Source organism: Xiphophorus maculatus, chromosome 19, assembly GCF_002775205.1.
Source record: "Xiphophorus maculatus strain JP 163 A chromosome 19, X_maculatus-5.0-male, whole genome shotgun sequence".
Classification (NCBI taxonomy): domain Eukaryota; kingdom Metazoa; phylum Chordata; class Actinopteri; order Cyprinodontiformes; family Poeciliidae; genus Xiphophorus; species Xiphophorus maculatus.
The window spans coordinates 14,085,701-14,103,391 of NC_036461.1; the positions used below are offsets into that span (position 1 = coordinate 14,085,701).

A 17,691-nucleotide genomic window follows, 5' to 3' on the forward strand; every position below is an offset into this window, starting at 1 on the left:
GAGAGCATGACTTTGTTCTTGCAGAGATTCATTTAAATTCAGCTGGAACTATTTAATAATATCTATTTATTGATTATTATTTAAGTTGCTATCTTACAGGAGATTTTTATTTGTTATACATCCTAATTAGGTTTAATTTTCCTCCCATTTCACAATTTTGCAACTACTATTTCTAGTAGCCTATCGTTCAAATCCTGATAAAATACATTTCAGTTATTTGATGTAATGTAAAGTTCGGGTAATTTCATTGATTTATTTATCCCTCTATGTAACAAAATACAGAGACAATAACGTTTGAAGCTAAACTAAATGTCAAAGAAAGGTAAGACAAGAAGGATATGTTACAAAAGTGTTTTGGAAATCTAAGCTGAGACTAAAAAAACAAATAGAGTAAAGTTGCCAACTTACATTTAAGGGTTTCTCCAGCGTAAGGGATGTGGAGTTTGAAGCGATCACAGCATGGACCAGGAGTTAGAGATGTGCATCTGGATGTCAAAGTTAAATAAAACCATATAGAAAAGTTAAGTGAAACACCAACACGGTACACACAAAAATCAAAACAATTTGCATTTACTAAAAATTATGAAAATGTGAAGGGAAAAACATTAAATGTTGCCAAATTTTAATATTTATCCTTCCTATATGTAAAATTAAACTGTCAAACGTTATTGTCCTCAGTTTAAACTCTTATTTTATAAATGTAATAAATCACTTCCTTTCTGAATATTAAGCATAAAAAACTAAATGTCACAATATCTAAAGAAAAAAATAAGGAAAAAAAGTTATGGTTTTCCAAATTCATGTCACATTCAAAATGCATTTCCCCTGTTAAGTCAAGGTTTATGTTTCTTGAAGAATTTAAGACGAAACTGTAGATCCTAAAACCGTGACTGAAAGACTCAGTCGTACCCTGTTTTGAGGTCCGTGACCCGGAGGCAATTTGTGGAGTCCAGCCCCACGCGGCCGTTCCTCACCACACTGCACAGCAAAGGTCGCAGCTCAGGTGAGATGCGGTGCAGTGCAAGCTCAGGCGACATGTTGTTCATTGTATCAATGATCTGGAGTCTGCAGAAAAACGCAGCAATCATCAGTTAAACATCTGTACAGATTTACTTCAAAAAAGAGACACAGAGCTGCCACTGGTGAGGGTTTTGAAATAATGAACAAAAATACATTGTATTGTGTTTTTCGTTTTCTATTTGACATTTTAAAAACTGAAATTAATTACAGTTGTCTGTTTTGAAGTTAACTTGAGAGATCTTTGGAAAAATTGAAGTACCCTAATCCTTGTATCTTTTTCTACAATTCGTCATCTTGTTAGCAGAGCCAATAAGATGGTTTAAATCAGAGTTAGGTTATGAAACAATATCCCAAGTTTTGGGTAAGGTAAGTTATGGACACTTGAGTTACAGGCTTATAAAGGAGAGCATTAATCAGAGAAGCAACTAAGAAGTCCATAGTAGCTCTGGAGGAGCTAAAATATAGCAACAAGATTAAACATATATATATATATATATATATATATATATATTTATGTGTGTGGGTGTGTGTGTGCTCCATAAAGTTGGCTTTTATTGAAAAAAATAATGGCAATAGTTGTTAAACAAAAGTACCAAGAAGTGTCAGTAAATGTTTTTAATCCACATGTAAAACATGTGTGGCGAAAAACTGACTTCCTGAACACGCTATCCTCAAAAGAACAATAGAACAATAGAAGCATCATGCTATTAGTAAACATTTCTTAAGCAGAAAGCTGGTTATGAGAAAACTGATTGAGCTAAATGTATGACAGTCCTGGAGAAAGGCTGCAGCACTCAACACTGATGTAAATGTTCAACTTCAATCAAAAGAAGTCCAAGTGTTGTAAAGCCAGAGAACTAAAGCTAATTAACATTTTCAATGCAAAACGTGTTCTTTTAAAAGAGATTAAAAGAACACCCTAACGAAAGATAATGTTTGAAACTTGCGATTTTTTCTGTCATTTGTTAATGACAGAAAAATAGAAATATGGGAAACTATAACAAAGTCATTAACATCTTCAACTTTCTAATGAATTTAGATGTATTTAATCAGTTTAACGTGACTGCAGTTTTTTGCATTTGGGACTTTTTCCTCACGCGTGCTTTCAGTTTAAATTTTTACTGAAATTATTTGTAAACATTTTCTTTACATACATATTTAGCCTGGCAGAAGAAAACTCAATAACCCTCACAGCTTTAATTTAGAATCAAAACATTTACAAGTGTTTAGAATGAACATCTTTAGCTTACATGGCTAACCGCTTCACCTTCGCTATATTAATACAAAACTATGCGTTCAGCAGCCTTGAAGTGCGCCTTGCTTTTTACTATCTATCTAGAAATATATAACGATGAATGTTAAATTACCTCAAAGAAACGAAGGTCTATATTTTGAGCGTTAACTCCAATGTTTACTTCATGCTTTGAAACTTTCCGGTATGCAATGTTTGGGTCCTGGTGACGGTCCCATATTAGTTGTCTGTTGCTATGCCTGTCATAATAAGAACATTGTTTTTAAAATTAGAAACAAATATTTACATATTATATATGATTGTATTGTATATTTCACTATAAATTAATATAAATGAGTAAAACAAAAATAAAAGCATTCATGTTTGAGGATACAATGATCAGAATTGAAACGGCAGTGGCTTCACCATACAGCTGTTATAGTGTACTTTGCCCGTCTGCAGATGTTCGCTCTACAGGAGCAAATTACACTGGAAGGTAAATTTTATATCGAATTTTGTCTAAAAAGTTGTGCTCCTGTACATTGTAATTTATATTAGAGGCCCTCTAATTAAGAAGGGTTGTCTAACCTTTCAGATTTTGGTGTAGTTCTTTTTAAAACGCTCCAAACATGCAGAGTTCAGTCACCGTCCAGTTACTTTAACCTGCACAAGCTTGTGGATTGTAAATATTTATACAGAACTTTTTATCACTGCAATCTCTGGTTATTTCGTTCAAAAATACCGTCAACTCTATAATGTACAGCTAGACACATTCATACGCTCTTTTGTAGCTTTTAGCGCAAGACGATTGTAAGATCAAATGCATGAGGTCACATGCACATGCCATGAGAGGAGTCAGAAAAAAGAATTTATTGTAACTGATGTCATCGCAATTAGGACTGCATGATAAATTGCATAATTACTGTTATTACAATATGTGTTCTGCAAAGAACTGCTTGAACAGCAATAAATATTAGTTAGTTGTGTAAATTAATTGCTCTCATGTAGGCAATTATTTGCTGCTGTTTTTAATGGGCATTAGGATTTTATGGGAAAGTCATTAAAAAGTACATCGGCATAGAAGAAATTCTTATACATCACCTGAAAGCATATCTAAGTTATTGAATAAAATTATTTAATTGGGAAGGAAATATAGCTCTTTCTACTGTCAGAATAACTTAGTCATTGTGTGGGGTCTATATTTGTAATAAACCAAAAATAAAGGAACAAACAAACACTAAAAAGCTATCTGTTTACAGTTATGTATTGGATTTATTCCTGATACTGTGTGTCACTGATCACAATATTTAACAAAACTTGCATCTGTACAGGATTCTTTTATGTTGACTTGTCCTAAACTGAAGCCTTTAATTTATTCTTCATTATTTGAAGTTTTTCAGTGTCTTTGAACTTTTACTCATTTGGAATCCATGACTCCCTGCTTCCCTCCTATCCACTCTTCAAAACAGGAAAAGCAAAAGAACATGTCTTTGAAGTAAGGTAGATGTCACTTAGTCTTCATTAGTTAGAAAATGACTGCTCACCTATTGCCTATATCGACAAAGTGGCAGACAAGGATGGCCTGGCACCAAGCTTATTTGTCCTCCAGATATAATGAACAGTATGGTAAGAAAGGTACATAAATTAATAAAACCATCAATCATAAAAGCTCTCTTATGCAGAACTGCAACAAAGAGTTGCATTTTGTGCTCATCAGGTCTCCATAACAGCCACTGGATCCATCTAATGGCTAGATGCCAATTGCTTTCCAGAAAGCAATGCAAGAAATTATTATTTTTTTGTTCTACCATTACAAATGTAAATTTTGTGAGAAATTTAATCTAATTGTGAGCATTGGTCAAATGAGGCTATAATTTAACTTTCAAGCATTTCAAACATTCAAGGTGAGCAGCTCTTGACCACCTTTAAACATAAGTTAGGTCATGTGATCATGTTAGGTCTGCAATTCTTGTTAGAGTGCACGACTTAGAGAGATTGTGTAGAGGAATGATCAAAGATCCCGCTCTCTTTATGCTACAAACCTAAGAGGTATCTTTCTAGCAAAAATGAGTTTGATGAAACATTAGCAGTAACATTAGCATGCTATTAAGTATCTTGCATGAAGATGGTTTATTGTTAAAAAAAACATTTATTTATTTATTAATATTAAGCACTGGATAAATATGCTTCAATTCAAAGCTATGTTCTGTAGCCAGATCTCTAACAAAGATTGCAAACAGGGGCTTAACTTGTGCCGTGAGAGCCCGACATGACTCATACGCCTGCAGCCAGACCCGACTAGTGTCATGGCACGTGTTGTACAGACCAGGTGTGGCCCAAAGGTCAACAGTGGTTTCATTTGAAGCCAGATGAGGAAGAGTGTTTGTGGATCAAACATTCTTTGCTGTCTGGGTTTACAGCATATCAAAACATATCCACATCCTAAATACTTATTTTGTTATGAATAAAAAATTATCTGAAATGTCAACCTGCAGCGTGGGTGGATATTTAGTCTTTGCTTTTTGATTATTTTTATACCAGCTGGAACAAGTGTGTAAGGAAATTTTGACCTATACAGACAAAATCAAAGCAACTTTGGAAATAATATAAAAAAATGAACACAGATGTTGGTGCACACAGTATTATCAGTTATGTCTGTGCATGGATATTATGGCTGATTCATGGCTGGGAAAGTCCGCCTTCACACTGGTGATTCAGGCTCAATCTGAAAGTATTCACCAAAAGAAAAACAAAAAAGCCCCGTGCAGGGCATTCGAGACTGGTTATCATGCACATATTACTGGTGGGATTCCTTTAGAGGCACAGGGAGTTTCTCATTATACAGTCAGATTTTATCTTGCAAAGGATTTTAAGTGAAATTACTCAATTTGAGTAAGCATGGGAGAGTTGTACAAAGTGCTATCATTCTTCATAAGGTCAGACTATATGGCTCTCATCATAATCACGGTTTTCATTGAGGGGGTTCTAAGTTTTCTTCCTGCGGAGAGAAGACAATGCGCTGTGAGATGTGGGAGACAGAATCGAGCCATCCTACAGCCAGCGGCCAAGCTTTCCAAGTCTCCCACTGCCTATAGGAAGAGATTTAAGGAGATTAACACGCCGGCATTAGCTCCAATACAAGCAGGGGATTGAATTAATTACAGACTTTGCTTGGGCTGTGGTGCATTCACGGGACATAGCATCAAAATGCCCCCGCCCCCCCTCCAATACCTCCGGTAAGGCTGGGATATATCCAACTCAGCTCTGTGATGAATGCTCTATTTTTACCTTCTTCCTTGTTTCAATCAAGCTCATGCTAATGTGGGAGATAAATGGGGCGAGTTTTATGGCCCCGGAGAAACTAGTTTACATATTTTCCTTGAGATGCTCCCACTGCATTTAGTCTAATGTTATCTTTTATGTTGCCCAAGCAATCAATAATCTCCAATATGATGAACATGTGATCAGATCTTTGAAATATAACTGAAGTAATGTTTCTTCTGTTCTTCAGATCATGAGTGACAGGGCTTTTGATGTTGTTGTGGTCGGCTCTTGCATGACTGACTTGGTGAGGTGAGTCCATTTACATACTTACTTTCCTGTTGCCTGATATCACATTTAAAAGCATTATGTTTGATGACAAATCTCAAGTACAGCATAAAATCTCAGAAAACTCAATAACGTCCTCTGGTTGGCCCAGGAGGAAACAGGCTAGATTCTATTTACCATATAAGGAAATGAATTTGAAAAATGTAAAACTGAGTCCTCAGCATTTTCATCTGGATCCTGTGTGATGCTTCTCGGTTTGTGAATAAAATCTGACTATGCAGTTTATCATCATGTTTAGGATTCTTTTATACCAGTAAAGTTGTGAAGAAATCCTCACATGCGATGTTATATCAACAGCATAATCTCAAACTAAAAAAGAAATTCAAAAATCCAAATTAAATTGAATACATTTTATTCAGTGGTAACAAAAAATCTTAAATGGAATGTTTTTTTTTTTACTAAATCTCCAGTCACACTCATTGGGAACCATAACGGTTTATAGTAATTTACTTTTGTTAAAAAAAAAAATACATATACAGTATATATATATTTTTTTTTTTGAGGTTGATTATGGTGGATAGGAACTTTTAATGAGCAATCCATGACCTCCTGTTCTGCTGAGGTGTAAAAATTACATGACCCAAATTAATAATAGTGTTTAATTGGCAATCAGATTTCAAGTGTGTGCTGTGGACTTCTGCGTTTTGTGGTTATTAATTATACAAATATTAATATAGACCCAGTTACACATGCATTATTGAAAGACTTCTTGCTCTAAATGTGTTGTCACTTTGTTGAGGGCTTCCTCTTTAGCACATTTTTGTATGCCTCTGCCTTATTCCAAATTTTATTAATGTAATTTCCTAACTAAAAATTACACTCACACTCAATATGACAATGTCGAAAACATTTTGAGTCCTTTGCAAATTTTATTAAAAACGGGAAATCAAGAAATCACATTTATGTAAATATCCATAACGTTTGCTTAATACTTTGTTGGTCCACCATTGGCAGCGATTACAGCCTCAAGTCTTTTTAATATGATGCACAAGCTTAACTCGCCTATATTTAGGCAGTTTAGCCCGTTCTTTGCAGTTCTTCTCAATCTCCACCTGGTTGGATGAGAGATGTCTGATCAGTCAGATCAACTCTGGACTCTAGCTTGGCCATTGCAGAACATTCACAGAGTGGTTCTGGCCATGTGCTCTGGGTTGTGGTGAGCAGGACAATGACCCAGACTGAGGTCAAGAACGCTCTGGACTAGTCTGACAGTTCCTGCTACAGCACAACATTTCCTTAGCATGATTCTGTCACCACCAGCTGTGCCTGATTTCCTCCAAACTGGAGAACTGGTGACAATAATATTTCAGTATCCTTCCCCAGAATTGTGCCTCAAGACAATCCTGCTTCAGAGGTCTCCAAACAATTCTTTTGATTTCATACTTGATGTTTGCGCTCTGACGTGGCCTGAAGACAGGCGTGTACCACTTAAGGTGGTTCTTTAGGCCCTTTCTTGTTGCAACATATAGCTGAAGTTTGACCTGGACTGTTACTGCGGTGTAGATGATATGTCCTGTGGTTTGTGTGCCAGTAAAATGAGCTTGTTATTGCTTGCAAAGTTAGCCGGAGACAAGATTTTCAAGCAATTAATGGTGCGGATGTTGCTGGTTGAAATCTCCCTGTAGCATTAGTTCTGGATTGTAAATGCGTTCTTTGCAAGAAGGAATCTGAAACTATAAATTTGCTACCAGCATTGGGAACGGAAGTAGAGCTGCAGATCTATTAACACAGATTTTATTAACACCCACCACAACCCCCTTTTCCCCTTCAGGGATTATATTTTTGACATGCACGCCTGTGGAAAATATGGCATAGAGACGGAAGGGGGTTTTCCATCACAGTTTTTTAAAGTGGACTCCGTCGCAAAAATAGAGGAAGTGGTCTAAAGTTAGACCGCGTTGCTGTTTTTCAGTATTTTTCCTAAAGATGTTACAGAAAACATGAGTAGCTTGACAGTGTATGTGTGACAACCTTTAGAGCAAGCTTACTCGAAATCTTAAAGGTTTTCCTAAATTGCGATCTCTCCCACATCTAAAGCAAATTCGCTGATCTAAGATGATGTGGATGTTAACTGTAAATCAGCTTGCATAGATTTAAAGAGTGCAGATAGTCTTGTATAACTGCTGCTATTGAAAATGTCAGTGTTGCATCATCCTGATATGTGGTGAGATTTGTTGAGCCAAGTCGGATCCATTCCCACAACTGGTTAGTCATCGCCTGCACCACAGTGTGTTAGTTGAAAACAAATTCTCAGCCTCTTTGTGAGCAATGACACCTAAAGCATTTTTAATGTCAGAGCTGAAGCCAACCGAATGTGGAAGAGTTTTGATTTATTTTTTAAAGGTGTTTATGTCATGTTTTAGTGAGTTCCTTAGTCATGAAAAACACATGCTCTCTCCTACTGAGGGGAGACGCTTTAATTTTGGCTCTCATTAGAAACTCAACCAGCGACTTTTTGCTTTGAAGGGCAGGAGTTGTCAATTAGAGCCTTAATAAGCTTACGGAAAACGGTCTGGTTCTGGGCGGGAAAGGCGGGGGGATTTTTGGATGGAGGTCAAAATCCGGATAGTGGAGTACAATTTCAGCTCTTCAAAGTGATGCATCTGGCTTTGAAGGTGGAAATCCAGTCAGGGTTTTTGGCACCGTGTTAGTCAAATACAGCCCACAATCTTAATTATCTTTTTTCTCCTTTAGATGCTCAGCTGTTTCTCACTCTGTCTTTTTCCAGTTGTGACTTCTTCAAACACTCGAGCAGCCAGGAGTTATTTCTACCATCCATAGCACACTGAAAAGAGGTGCAGATTTGCTTCTGATACTTTTAAAGCTTTGTCAAAGAAATAACAGCGCCCCCTGCTGCCATAGCTTTCTGACCATTTAGAATAAACTTTTCCTTGAAATTGGGAGCAATAAAATAGGTGTTCTCGTAAAATAATGGCAATGCTATTACTATTTACATAAATTAACAATTGCAAAATAATAAATAAATAAAAAACATTCAAAGATAGTTTGTAGAAATCAGCATCGCAAAAGGTTAATGCTGGAGGGAAGGATTAGTTTTAATTTATTGCAAGGATTTCCCACCCTTCTGGTAGATATCTTAATTTGGCACTCTATATTTGTCTTTTACTTTCTCAGAAAATATTTTTGTATAATGTCAACTAGGTAACTAGATTTTGATCAAACCTGTTCCATTTCCAGGTCTGAGAAAGTTATTTTTCATTTTCAAAATTCCCTTTAATACAGACTTTTTACTTCATTATTATTATTATTATTATTATTATTATTATTATTATTATTATTATTGTTATTATTATTATTATTATTATTATTATTATTATTATTATTATTATTATTATTATTATTATTATTATTATTATTATTTTCGTTAATAAGACAGGATATTTAATCACTGGATCAGTTAGTTTGAATGTAATCAGAATATCAATCAAAAACAAAATGATTATGTTTTAGTAGAAAGATATTTATACTTAAATAATTATTTACGCCACACATTTATAGGTTGTATAAATTTGTACAACTGGTCAAATTAAGTATTTGTTCTTTCTGTTGATTTACTTTAAGGAATAACTACATTTGTTGGTTGCACTTTATAATAGGATTACACCTTATAAATTATTCCTTGATAATTAATAAACAATTTATATATTATTAATAAGCACATAATTATCAAGTTTCAAGAATTAAGATGTTTTCTGGAGAGTGGTACGAAGTCACTTTTTAGCAAGGTATTGGTTGCATTTACATCTTCTCTCTCCCTTTGACGTATTGCTGTATGACTTATAATTACTGATTTATGAACAGTCATTGTTTAGTTAAAAGGTAGTTTATTAAATGTTTATAAGTCAGTTATAGAAAGCTTTATGTAAATAATCTTATGTATTTATGATACAGTAAGATATTTCAGAGATCCGCCTGTAAATCCTTATTATGATCTATAATTGAATGAATTAAATAAATTAAAGCAGTAATGCATCCATGGCTGTTCCAGACAATGAGTATACTGATAAGTGGCTTGTTATATGGAGCTATAGGCTGCCTCTGGTCACTAACTGCATAATGGCAGCTTGCACGTGGCTCAGATAAATGGTGTGAACAGAGAATTAAACACCCACATATGTGCCTATTGTTAGCAAAGCAGTTCACCGGTTGTCAATGTCAGGTGTCTTGAGCTCGTCCTCCTTTTCACCTTTTTCTGATTTCCTGGAACCTCAGCAACAGGATTCTTTTATGGACCAGCACAATTACACAACAAGGATCTAAACAGCCTCCTGGGCTCAGAAAAATCACTTCTGTGACTCATAATTTGATCTAAAGGTCATTGCACTTGAATTAAATGAGTTATTATGCAATAATGTAGTATGCATCCTGTTCTAGAAAACTTCTTCTCAGGTTAAACCTTGATGTCCTTCTGGGTCTTATTTTTAAAGTTTCCGGTCCACATTAGAGCTTAGGAAGAAAGTTCAGATTGTGGAAAAAATCTTTTGGGTTTGTTTTTGTCCTCATTTACTTCCTTGTGATTTTTCCCAGCAGCTGAGGCACAGACATAGGAGAGGGAAATGAGAGTCAGCCTCAAAGCAAACAATCCACGTCATAGAACACCTGCTTTTGCCTCTTGGTTCCGTGGGAGAAAACACACTGAGGTCGCACTTTAGCACATAACTGTGCTGTTTACTCGGTGCACTCACCACAAACAACAATAGCCAAGTGTCTTTCTGCATTTTATGAGACGTGGGTGGTTTGAGTCAAGAATTTGGAAATATGTTTGTCTTTATTGACACTTATATGTCTTCAGGTGGAAACAAGCCAAAGATTTATTCATTATTCTAAAGCTCTAATGTCAGTCCTTTCAAGAACTATAAATTTATTTAATAGTGTTGGGAAAACCTCATGAAAATTCAAATAACTTCATTTAAACAATGTTCACTACCTTTATGCCAACATCCCATCAAGAAAAAAACATCATGTTTTGTTTAGTTGTTTCATTTTATCTTTATTCTTTTGTAATTTTCTGGAAAACCAATAGTATCTTTTTTGAGATGAGATACAGCTTGAAGAAGAAAAAACCCTCCAACTAGCACTTTTTTGATATTTCATTGAATCACAGTTTTGGAAGAAATAAAGCAATTTTTTTTTTTTTCAAAGTTGTAGCTGTTTTGTCCAAAAAAGCATGCTATGTTGTTACTCTAAAATATGTCTTTACAATGAAAAACGGAAGAATAATTCCTCTTTTATTTCTCCGAGGGAGTTTAATGTTGGCTTAGTTTAGGTTTTCTGTACTTAACTCGGTGTATCTTAGCCTATCTTTTATTAGCTTAGCATAGCTTAACTTTGTTCAGCTTATTTTAGCAAAGTTTGTTCTGGCTGTGATTAGCTTAGCTGATCACAGCTAGTTGTGATCAACTAGCTTAATGTAGCTTAGCCTAGGTTTAAGTTTAATGTAGCTTAACCTAGTTTTTGTTGTTTTATGTCACTGAGTTTAGCCTTGCTTACCTTTACCTAGCTTTCTTTGTTTAGCCTATTAGCTTTTTATCTTAGCTAGTTTGGCATAGTTCAGTTTATCATAAAGACTTACTGACTTTTTCCGTTGAAGAAACCAAACGTAAGTGTCATAGGTTACTGATCAGGACCATTGTAGAATGACTATGATTCACATATTTTTTAAAGAGTTTTGCTGCTTCATTTAGTTTATATTCCAACAACTAAGCTATCTAATTGCTAACCATAGATCTTCACCCAGATATAAAAAAACCTTTTTTTCCCCTCTACCTACACTTAACACATGGTTGGTATTCTGTTTTAGAGATATGAAACAGAATATCTGTGTCAATTTAGTCAGATATTGCAAAAATATTTTCCCAAGACTTAAGACATTTGCTTGAGTTGGATTTATGTGTCTTGTTCGGTCCATTCTTTATTATATTCAGTCCCCTTTTGAGAAAGTTTTATATAAAAGACTATTCAAAACAGTGTGTAATGGCAAGACAAAACTTCCTGAGGAAAATAAATGTTAAAAAAAAAGTTACAAAAAAGTAAATTTGTTTGTAGCATTCAAATTATACAAAGGTAACAATGCATTCAAAGGACAAGTGTGCTTTGAACACATACGTGGGTGTTCACCTACCTTTACAACCTTTGTTCTTTTTCCTAGTAGATGAATTTCTGCCTCAATAGCCTAATATTCTGCTATCTTGAGATTTGTTTTCTTTTCCCTGTTTTAACACACTGATGCAAAAGCACCAGGATTAAAAAATAGGGGAAAAAAGCTGCTCAATAACTGGAAATCCTGTGTTTGTGTAAACTTACAGTAACAGCACACCTGTCACAAACATTCTCACACACACACTTAGAGAAATGCATCAATGCTGTCAAAAACAAGTTTATGATACCAGTTTGCTACCCACAGTCCTAGTGGCCTCAAGCCAGTAGTGCCCAGGGCCAAACCACAAAGCCCTCACATGTTGCCATAAGGCTCTATGTTATCTCACCTCCTACATTACTCACCATCTATTCCGAGTCTGAGATTAGTGCATTCATCGGATAGACATCTCCTTCCATATACACCTGTCACATATCATGCTGAAGTGCAGGGTTGAACTACCAACCAGTGAATCAGACATCAGGCAAGTTGAGACATCTATGTTATTTGTTTGCATTATTTTCCAATTTTGAAATGGTGGCATTGGATTACTCAGGTTTAAGTAGAACGATGCTTCTTTGAGCGATGAAGCAATTTCCAAATCCACATACTTACATTTTCCCCCCTGTAGTTTAGTCTGCCCACTGCATTCCTGTGCTATTCTGCTCGATTCTAATCTTGCTTACAGCACAGTCTGGGCTTTCTCCCATTCACTAGAATTCCCTCCACTTAGATTCTCTACCAGGCCACTCAGCGAACAGAAGATGTGTACAATGACAATGATTTTCTGTGCTGTTTTAGAATTGTAGTTTGCCTGTAGTTTTAGCAATTGTAGTATAGAAAGTGAACAAAGCCTTTCAGTTGGTGTTGGCCAAATATTGAATTCACATTAACAGCCATATGGTTCTGCTCAGCACTTCACTCTCTGCAGTGGGAGATGGTTGTTTACAGTGCAGGCAGTTTCGTGTTTTATAATGTTGAACCGGTGATTACATACATAAAATACAAACATTAGTGATTGGTTACATTTAAAACTACAACAGTCAACGCCTTCAGGAAGTAATTGTTTCTTGATAGCCAAGAGCCCAGACCCTTTGTCCAAAATAAAGTGTTGGACAAGAGGCTGGTTTTTACCAGGCTACAAGTGGTTGTGCTATGTCGCATTTCTTCATCCATTAAAATGTTCTTTACATTGTGTTGAATCTTGACTTGCAAGACCTCCAATCAATCAGCAGATTCTACTGGAAATGTTTCTCACACATTTTTGTAATAATTGACTGCCGCAATGTTTATTTTTCTCCCCAGCCAGGCACCAAGGCTACCGAAAGCAGGAGAAACAATCCATGGTCACAAGTTCTTCATTGGCTTTGGAGGGAAAGGAGCCAACCAGTGCATTCAGGCAGCTAGACTGGGGGTGAAAACTGCCATGATCTGCAAGGTATGGAAGGGACATGAAGTTTTCAGCCAAAGCCAGGTGCTGGTAATTTGGTTGAGTATGGGTTGAAGTTAGAATTTCTTTGGCATAATTAATCAACTCAGTTGAAAGATAAGTATTTTTACTCGTCCAATTTTGTCTCACTTACTACGAATACCCAACCATCAGATACCATGGTCCGCCAACTTAACAACTCCAACAAACCTTTTAGCTTCGTTCCTACTTCACAATATCAACTGTCCATGTCTCATTTTTTTCATGATCAATACCATAGCGCATGCATTTGCCCACCCACGCCTGCGTGCCTTCAAACAAGCGTATTCCCAAACCATACAACCTCGAGTCTCCAATCAGCAAGCTCAGCGCGGCCTTTCAACCTGCGCACTAAAGCGCCAAAGCCCCACCTCAGTCAGAACAAAGAGGCCCAATCGATAACAAACTAGTGCGGGAGGAGCTCTCCGGGCATGGGGAGAACCCAAAAATAGACACCCAGGCTTGTCAAAAAAACATCCAAGACGAAAGGCCGCTCTTCAAAGAGAACGGGGCCAAGCAGCCAATACCATTCCAACCCACTATCACAGGCAGCTAGATATGCTCGCATTGAAGCACGTTTTTTTTAAAAGCGTGGGTTCGAATTGGAAGCCTCAGGGCAAGGTGGGGACCCCTTTCACAACCCGAAGTAGCTACAGATGTGGACATCCCAAAGCGGATAAAGGAAAGAGGGGAAGGAGGGAATGGAAACGATAGCGAGGTGGGCATGAAGAGGCGTTAAGGCGGGGTTATCGTGTCTTCAAGGCTTGGCGCAGCTGGTCGTGTGTTTGCGGGTGTGTGCATGTCTTGGCTTTTGTTTGTTCGTTTTTGCACAATTTCGGCAGCGGCACCATGCCAGTATGCTGGCAGGGCGCACCAAAATCCAGCCCAACAGAGATTTGAGTATTTCACTTTTCAAAAGTTGCCGCTAACCAAGTCTGACCCTACTTGACACTCTCTTTGTTGGAATCGTTTTGCTCTCAATCTCCTCTAGGTTGGGAAAGACTTCTTTGGAGACAATTATATCCAGAATTTCAAGGACAATGATGTACACACAGGTAATATTCTTGCTGTTCTTTCTTCCACACTCAAGCAAATTTGGTTGTCATTGTCATAGTGCACTACATAAGACTCCCATTGGGATCCACATTTTTCTGGCATTTTGGATTAATCATTTTGTTACATCAGCACCTTTAGCTCTATTGCTTTGGCTAAAAATGTTTAACTATTCCTACCAAAGCTGCTTTTCAAATATTGTCCTAAATCCCTTGTAACATGTTTTCAGCCAAATGCACACAAAGCAAGTGGTAGGTACTGCAATTCTGGCATTGTCTTCCATAAGTGTATAAAAACCATCTAGCACTAAAATAGATTTGCTTTGCTGTAAAGACAAACATTAAATGCATTTAAACATAGGCACATTTTCTCCTTTTCTGTCTTAGACTTTGTTTGGCAGACTTCAGATGCAGCCACAGGAGCCGCTTCAATCACCGTCAACGATGCAGGTAAATGGTTGTGCCGCTAACCTGTACTGCCCTGCTGAGATCCAAAAAGCTCTTTGAGATGGAGAAATGATTTCATGCATGCACAGCCAAGAATACCTGTAGGCTATCAGCACTCTTTTTTTCTTCTATAACACACACACATACACACAATACACCCGTGTATATCTCTACATTTAAGTAGTTCCAGGAGATTTACTGTCAGTTACTGAAAAAAAGAACTTATCTTTGGATCTCAATCTTCAATCTTTATCCCCTTTTTTGTAAATGAGAGTTGAACTAAAACAGAATCAGTTAAATATTGTTTTTTTATATCCTTAACCCATAGAAATACTGAATTGTATTTTACCGTGTCTCAGAAGGGTCCTGCAAACTAAAAGCTGCTTAAACACAGTTGCCTAAGATTATTTGTGCTCATTGTCATATTTACATCTCAACATGATTCAATTTTGAAATAAATGGATGAATTTCTATTTTATTTGTTAGGCTTTGCTATCATGGTTTTGGGTTTCCTTCAAAGGAACAATTGGTAATGGATCTTTGAAACCAATTAGAAATTGCTCATTGCTCAAGATTGAAAAGGAAAAGAATGTCAAACACTCAAAAAAGCAAAAAAAAAAAAAAAGAGAGATTTTTATTAGATTAAGGTGACCAATTTACATCTGTATTCATGGCCATTGACATGAGGGGTGATTAACATTAATTGCTTCTTCATTACTCCACATATTGATGGGTGAAATATATTAAACAGAATGTTTTGACTTTAGAGTTGGGGCATCAGGAGCATGACTAGAGTGAGTTTGACAAGTGCCAAATTGTGGTGGCAGAGCATCTTAAAAAGGAATGATGGTGAACCAGTGATGGGATCATGGATGGGCCAGTTCCCATTGATTCTGGCTTGTGTAATCCAATCCAAAAGATGAGCTGCTGTAGCTCAAGCTGCTGAGGATGTTAAAGTTTCTTACTGGCCACTATGCTAGTCTGATGATTATGATCTCTCACTTACCTTAGGTGGATAGATTGGGCAGGTTCATGTGGATCTCTTAACTCTTAAGTGGGTAACAAACCCACTTTTCATTAGTAGTGCCTTTTTCATTGGCACTACTAATGAAAAAGGTGAGTTAGTGAAAGCAGGATGTTGGTTTGGGAAATGATTTGAAAACCTTGCAATTCATGTTGATGTGAAAGTGACACATAACAGGAACTGCATACTCTCTTGCTTCTGTCATCTATTGAGTTTATCCTGCTACAAAATAAAAAAGTAATAATGTTTTGAATAGCACAAAAAATGTTTTGAGATGTTGACCTTGCTTCCAAATTCCGCAGAGCTCCATCAATTTGAACTTTTGGACAAACAAGTACAAGCAATGGACTCACCAATTTACAAGACCTACAGGATTGGCTGCTAACATTCTGGTTCCAGATACCACAACACACCTTCAGGAGTCCAGTGGACTCCATGACTTGACAGTTCTGGCCTTTAGCAAAAGATGAACCAACATACTATTTGGCAGGTGGTCATGGTGTCATGCCTGGATGGTGACAGAAAACTGTCAAAACTAAGATTTTATTGAGGTGGCTAAATTTGGCTAGCAGCACCTACCTTATATTTTCTCTCTGAAATGCAACAAAAACACTAAGAGTGTGCTTATTTTTTATTCCTTCTTGGAATAAGCTTTGTTGTGTAAATGAAATATACCAGGTCTTAGAACCTGGTATATATCCTGATATCTAGAATCTAAAGATGGTGTAATTTCTTTTTACCATGTATGTACGGGCTTGAGAGTTTGAATTGGGTTTAAAATATGTCTGCTGCTATCCTTACACATGTTTTTGCATTTCCATGGGCAGGTGAAAATGCCATTGTAATTGTGGCCGGTGCCAACATGCTTTTGGGCGAAGAGGAGCTGCAGCAAGCTCTTGCTGCAATCAGAAAAGCTAAAGTCTTGGTGTGTCAGCTGGAGATCAGTTTGCAGACTTCCCTCCAGGCTCTGCAAATGGCTCATGACAATAAAGGTCAGTGTAACTATTGCATGTATGGATGATGCTTTTGATAATAAAATTTGCTTTTAAGTAATGAAACTGTATGATATAAACATCAGGTTTGATCAACTAGTCAGATCTTTATTGTATATTGTGTGATGTTGGCTGGGAGTGTGTGAGGACAAAGCTATTGGTCATCAAGGATTCATGTTGGGACAGTGAAAAGAAATGTGTCCAGAACTCTTAGCCAAAAGGTCTGAAGACACTTGCAATGTAATCCACTTGTCTGGCGGCCATCTGGGTTTTCAGATATGTGTGTAAACACTACTTTTGTCCAAATCTTCAGTGACGACCCGGTTGAGCCATCTTCTCTGGCCCAAGAACAATTTTTTGAGTTACGAAACACCAAACTTGGACAAGAGGTTATAATGTTGAGCTTTCTATTTCCCAGTCTATTCTTTGAGAAGATGTCATATTCACAAAGAGCTTCTTGCTGGTGGCCTGAAAGCCCTTTCCACCTTTGTAGATCCAACATTTTTTTTTTGTCTTTGGCAGATCTTTAATCTTACTGACAGTGGTGAAAAATATAGGTCCTAAGGACTTTAGTATTCATTATACCAAAGGTAGAGATACCTGGTTGATCTTTGTGTATGTTGGAGGCAGAATACTTGTTTGTTTGTAGGAAATAAAACTTAAGTCATTCAGACCTGGCCAGGCTCCATTG

General features: G+C 36.7%; 2 protein-coding genes across 2 annotated transcripts in view; one reads left to right on the top strand and one right to left on the bottom strand.

Annotated features, from left to right (window-relative positions):
* The window catches only part of babam2 (BRISC and BRCA1 A complex member 2), an 82,045-nt gene extending 79,563 nt beyond the window's left edge, over window positions 1-2,482 (bottom strand). The window contains exons 1-3 of the mRNA XM_005799112.3: window positions 2,388-2,482; window positions 910-1,065; window positions 409-485 (exon numbers count right to left, since the gene is read on the bottom strand). Coding sequence (XP_005799169.1) covers window positions 409-485; window positions 910-1,046 — 214 coding nt within the window. The 5' untranslated portion in view covers window positions 1,047-1,065; window positions 2,388-2,482. The remainder of the gene's footprint in view (window positions 1-408; window positions 486-909; window positions 1,066-2,387) is intronic.
* Window positions 2,483-2,674: 192 nt separating this feature from the next.
* The window catches only part of rbks (ribokinase), a 34,936-nt gene continuing 19,919 nt past the window's right edge, over window positions 2,675-17,691 (top strand). Inside the window, exons 1-6 of the mRNA XM_005799162.2 lie at window positions 2,675-2,747; window positions 5,763-5,824; window positions 13,323-13,455; window positions 14,477-14,540; window positions 14,925-14,987; window positions 16,836-17,000. Of these exons, the coding sequence (XP_005799219.1) occupies window positions 5,766-5,824; window positions 13,323-13,455; window positions 14,477-14,540; window positions 14,925-14,987; window positions 16,836-17,000 (484 nt within the window). The 5' untranslated portion in view covers window positions 2,675-2,747; window positions 5,763-5,765. The remainder of the gene's footprint in view (window positions 2,748-5,762; window positions 5,825-13,322; window positions 13,456-14,476; window positions 14,541-14,924; window positions 14,988-16,835; window positions 17,001-17,691) is intronic.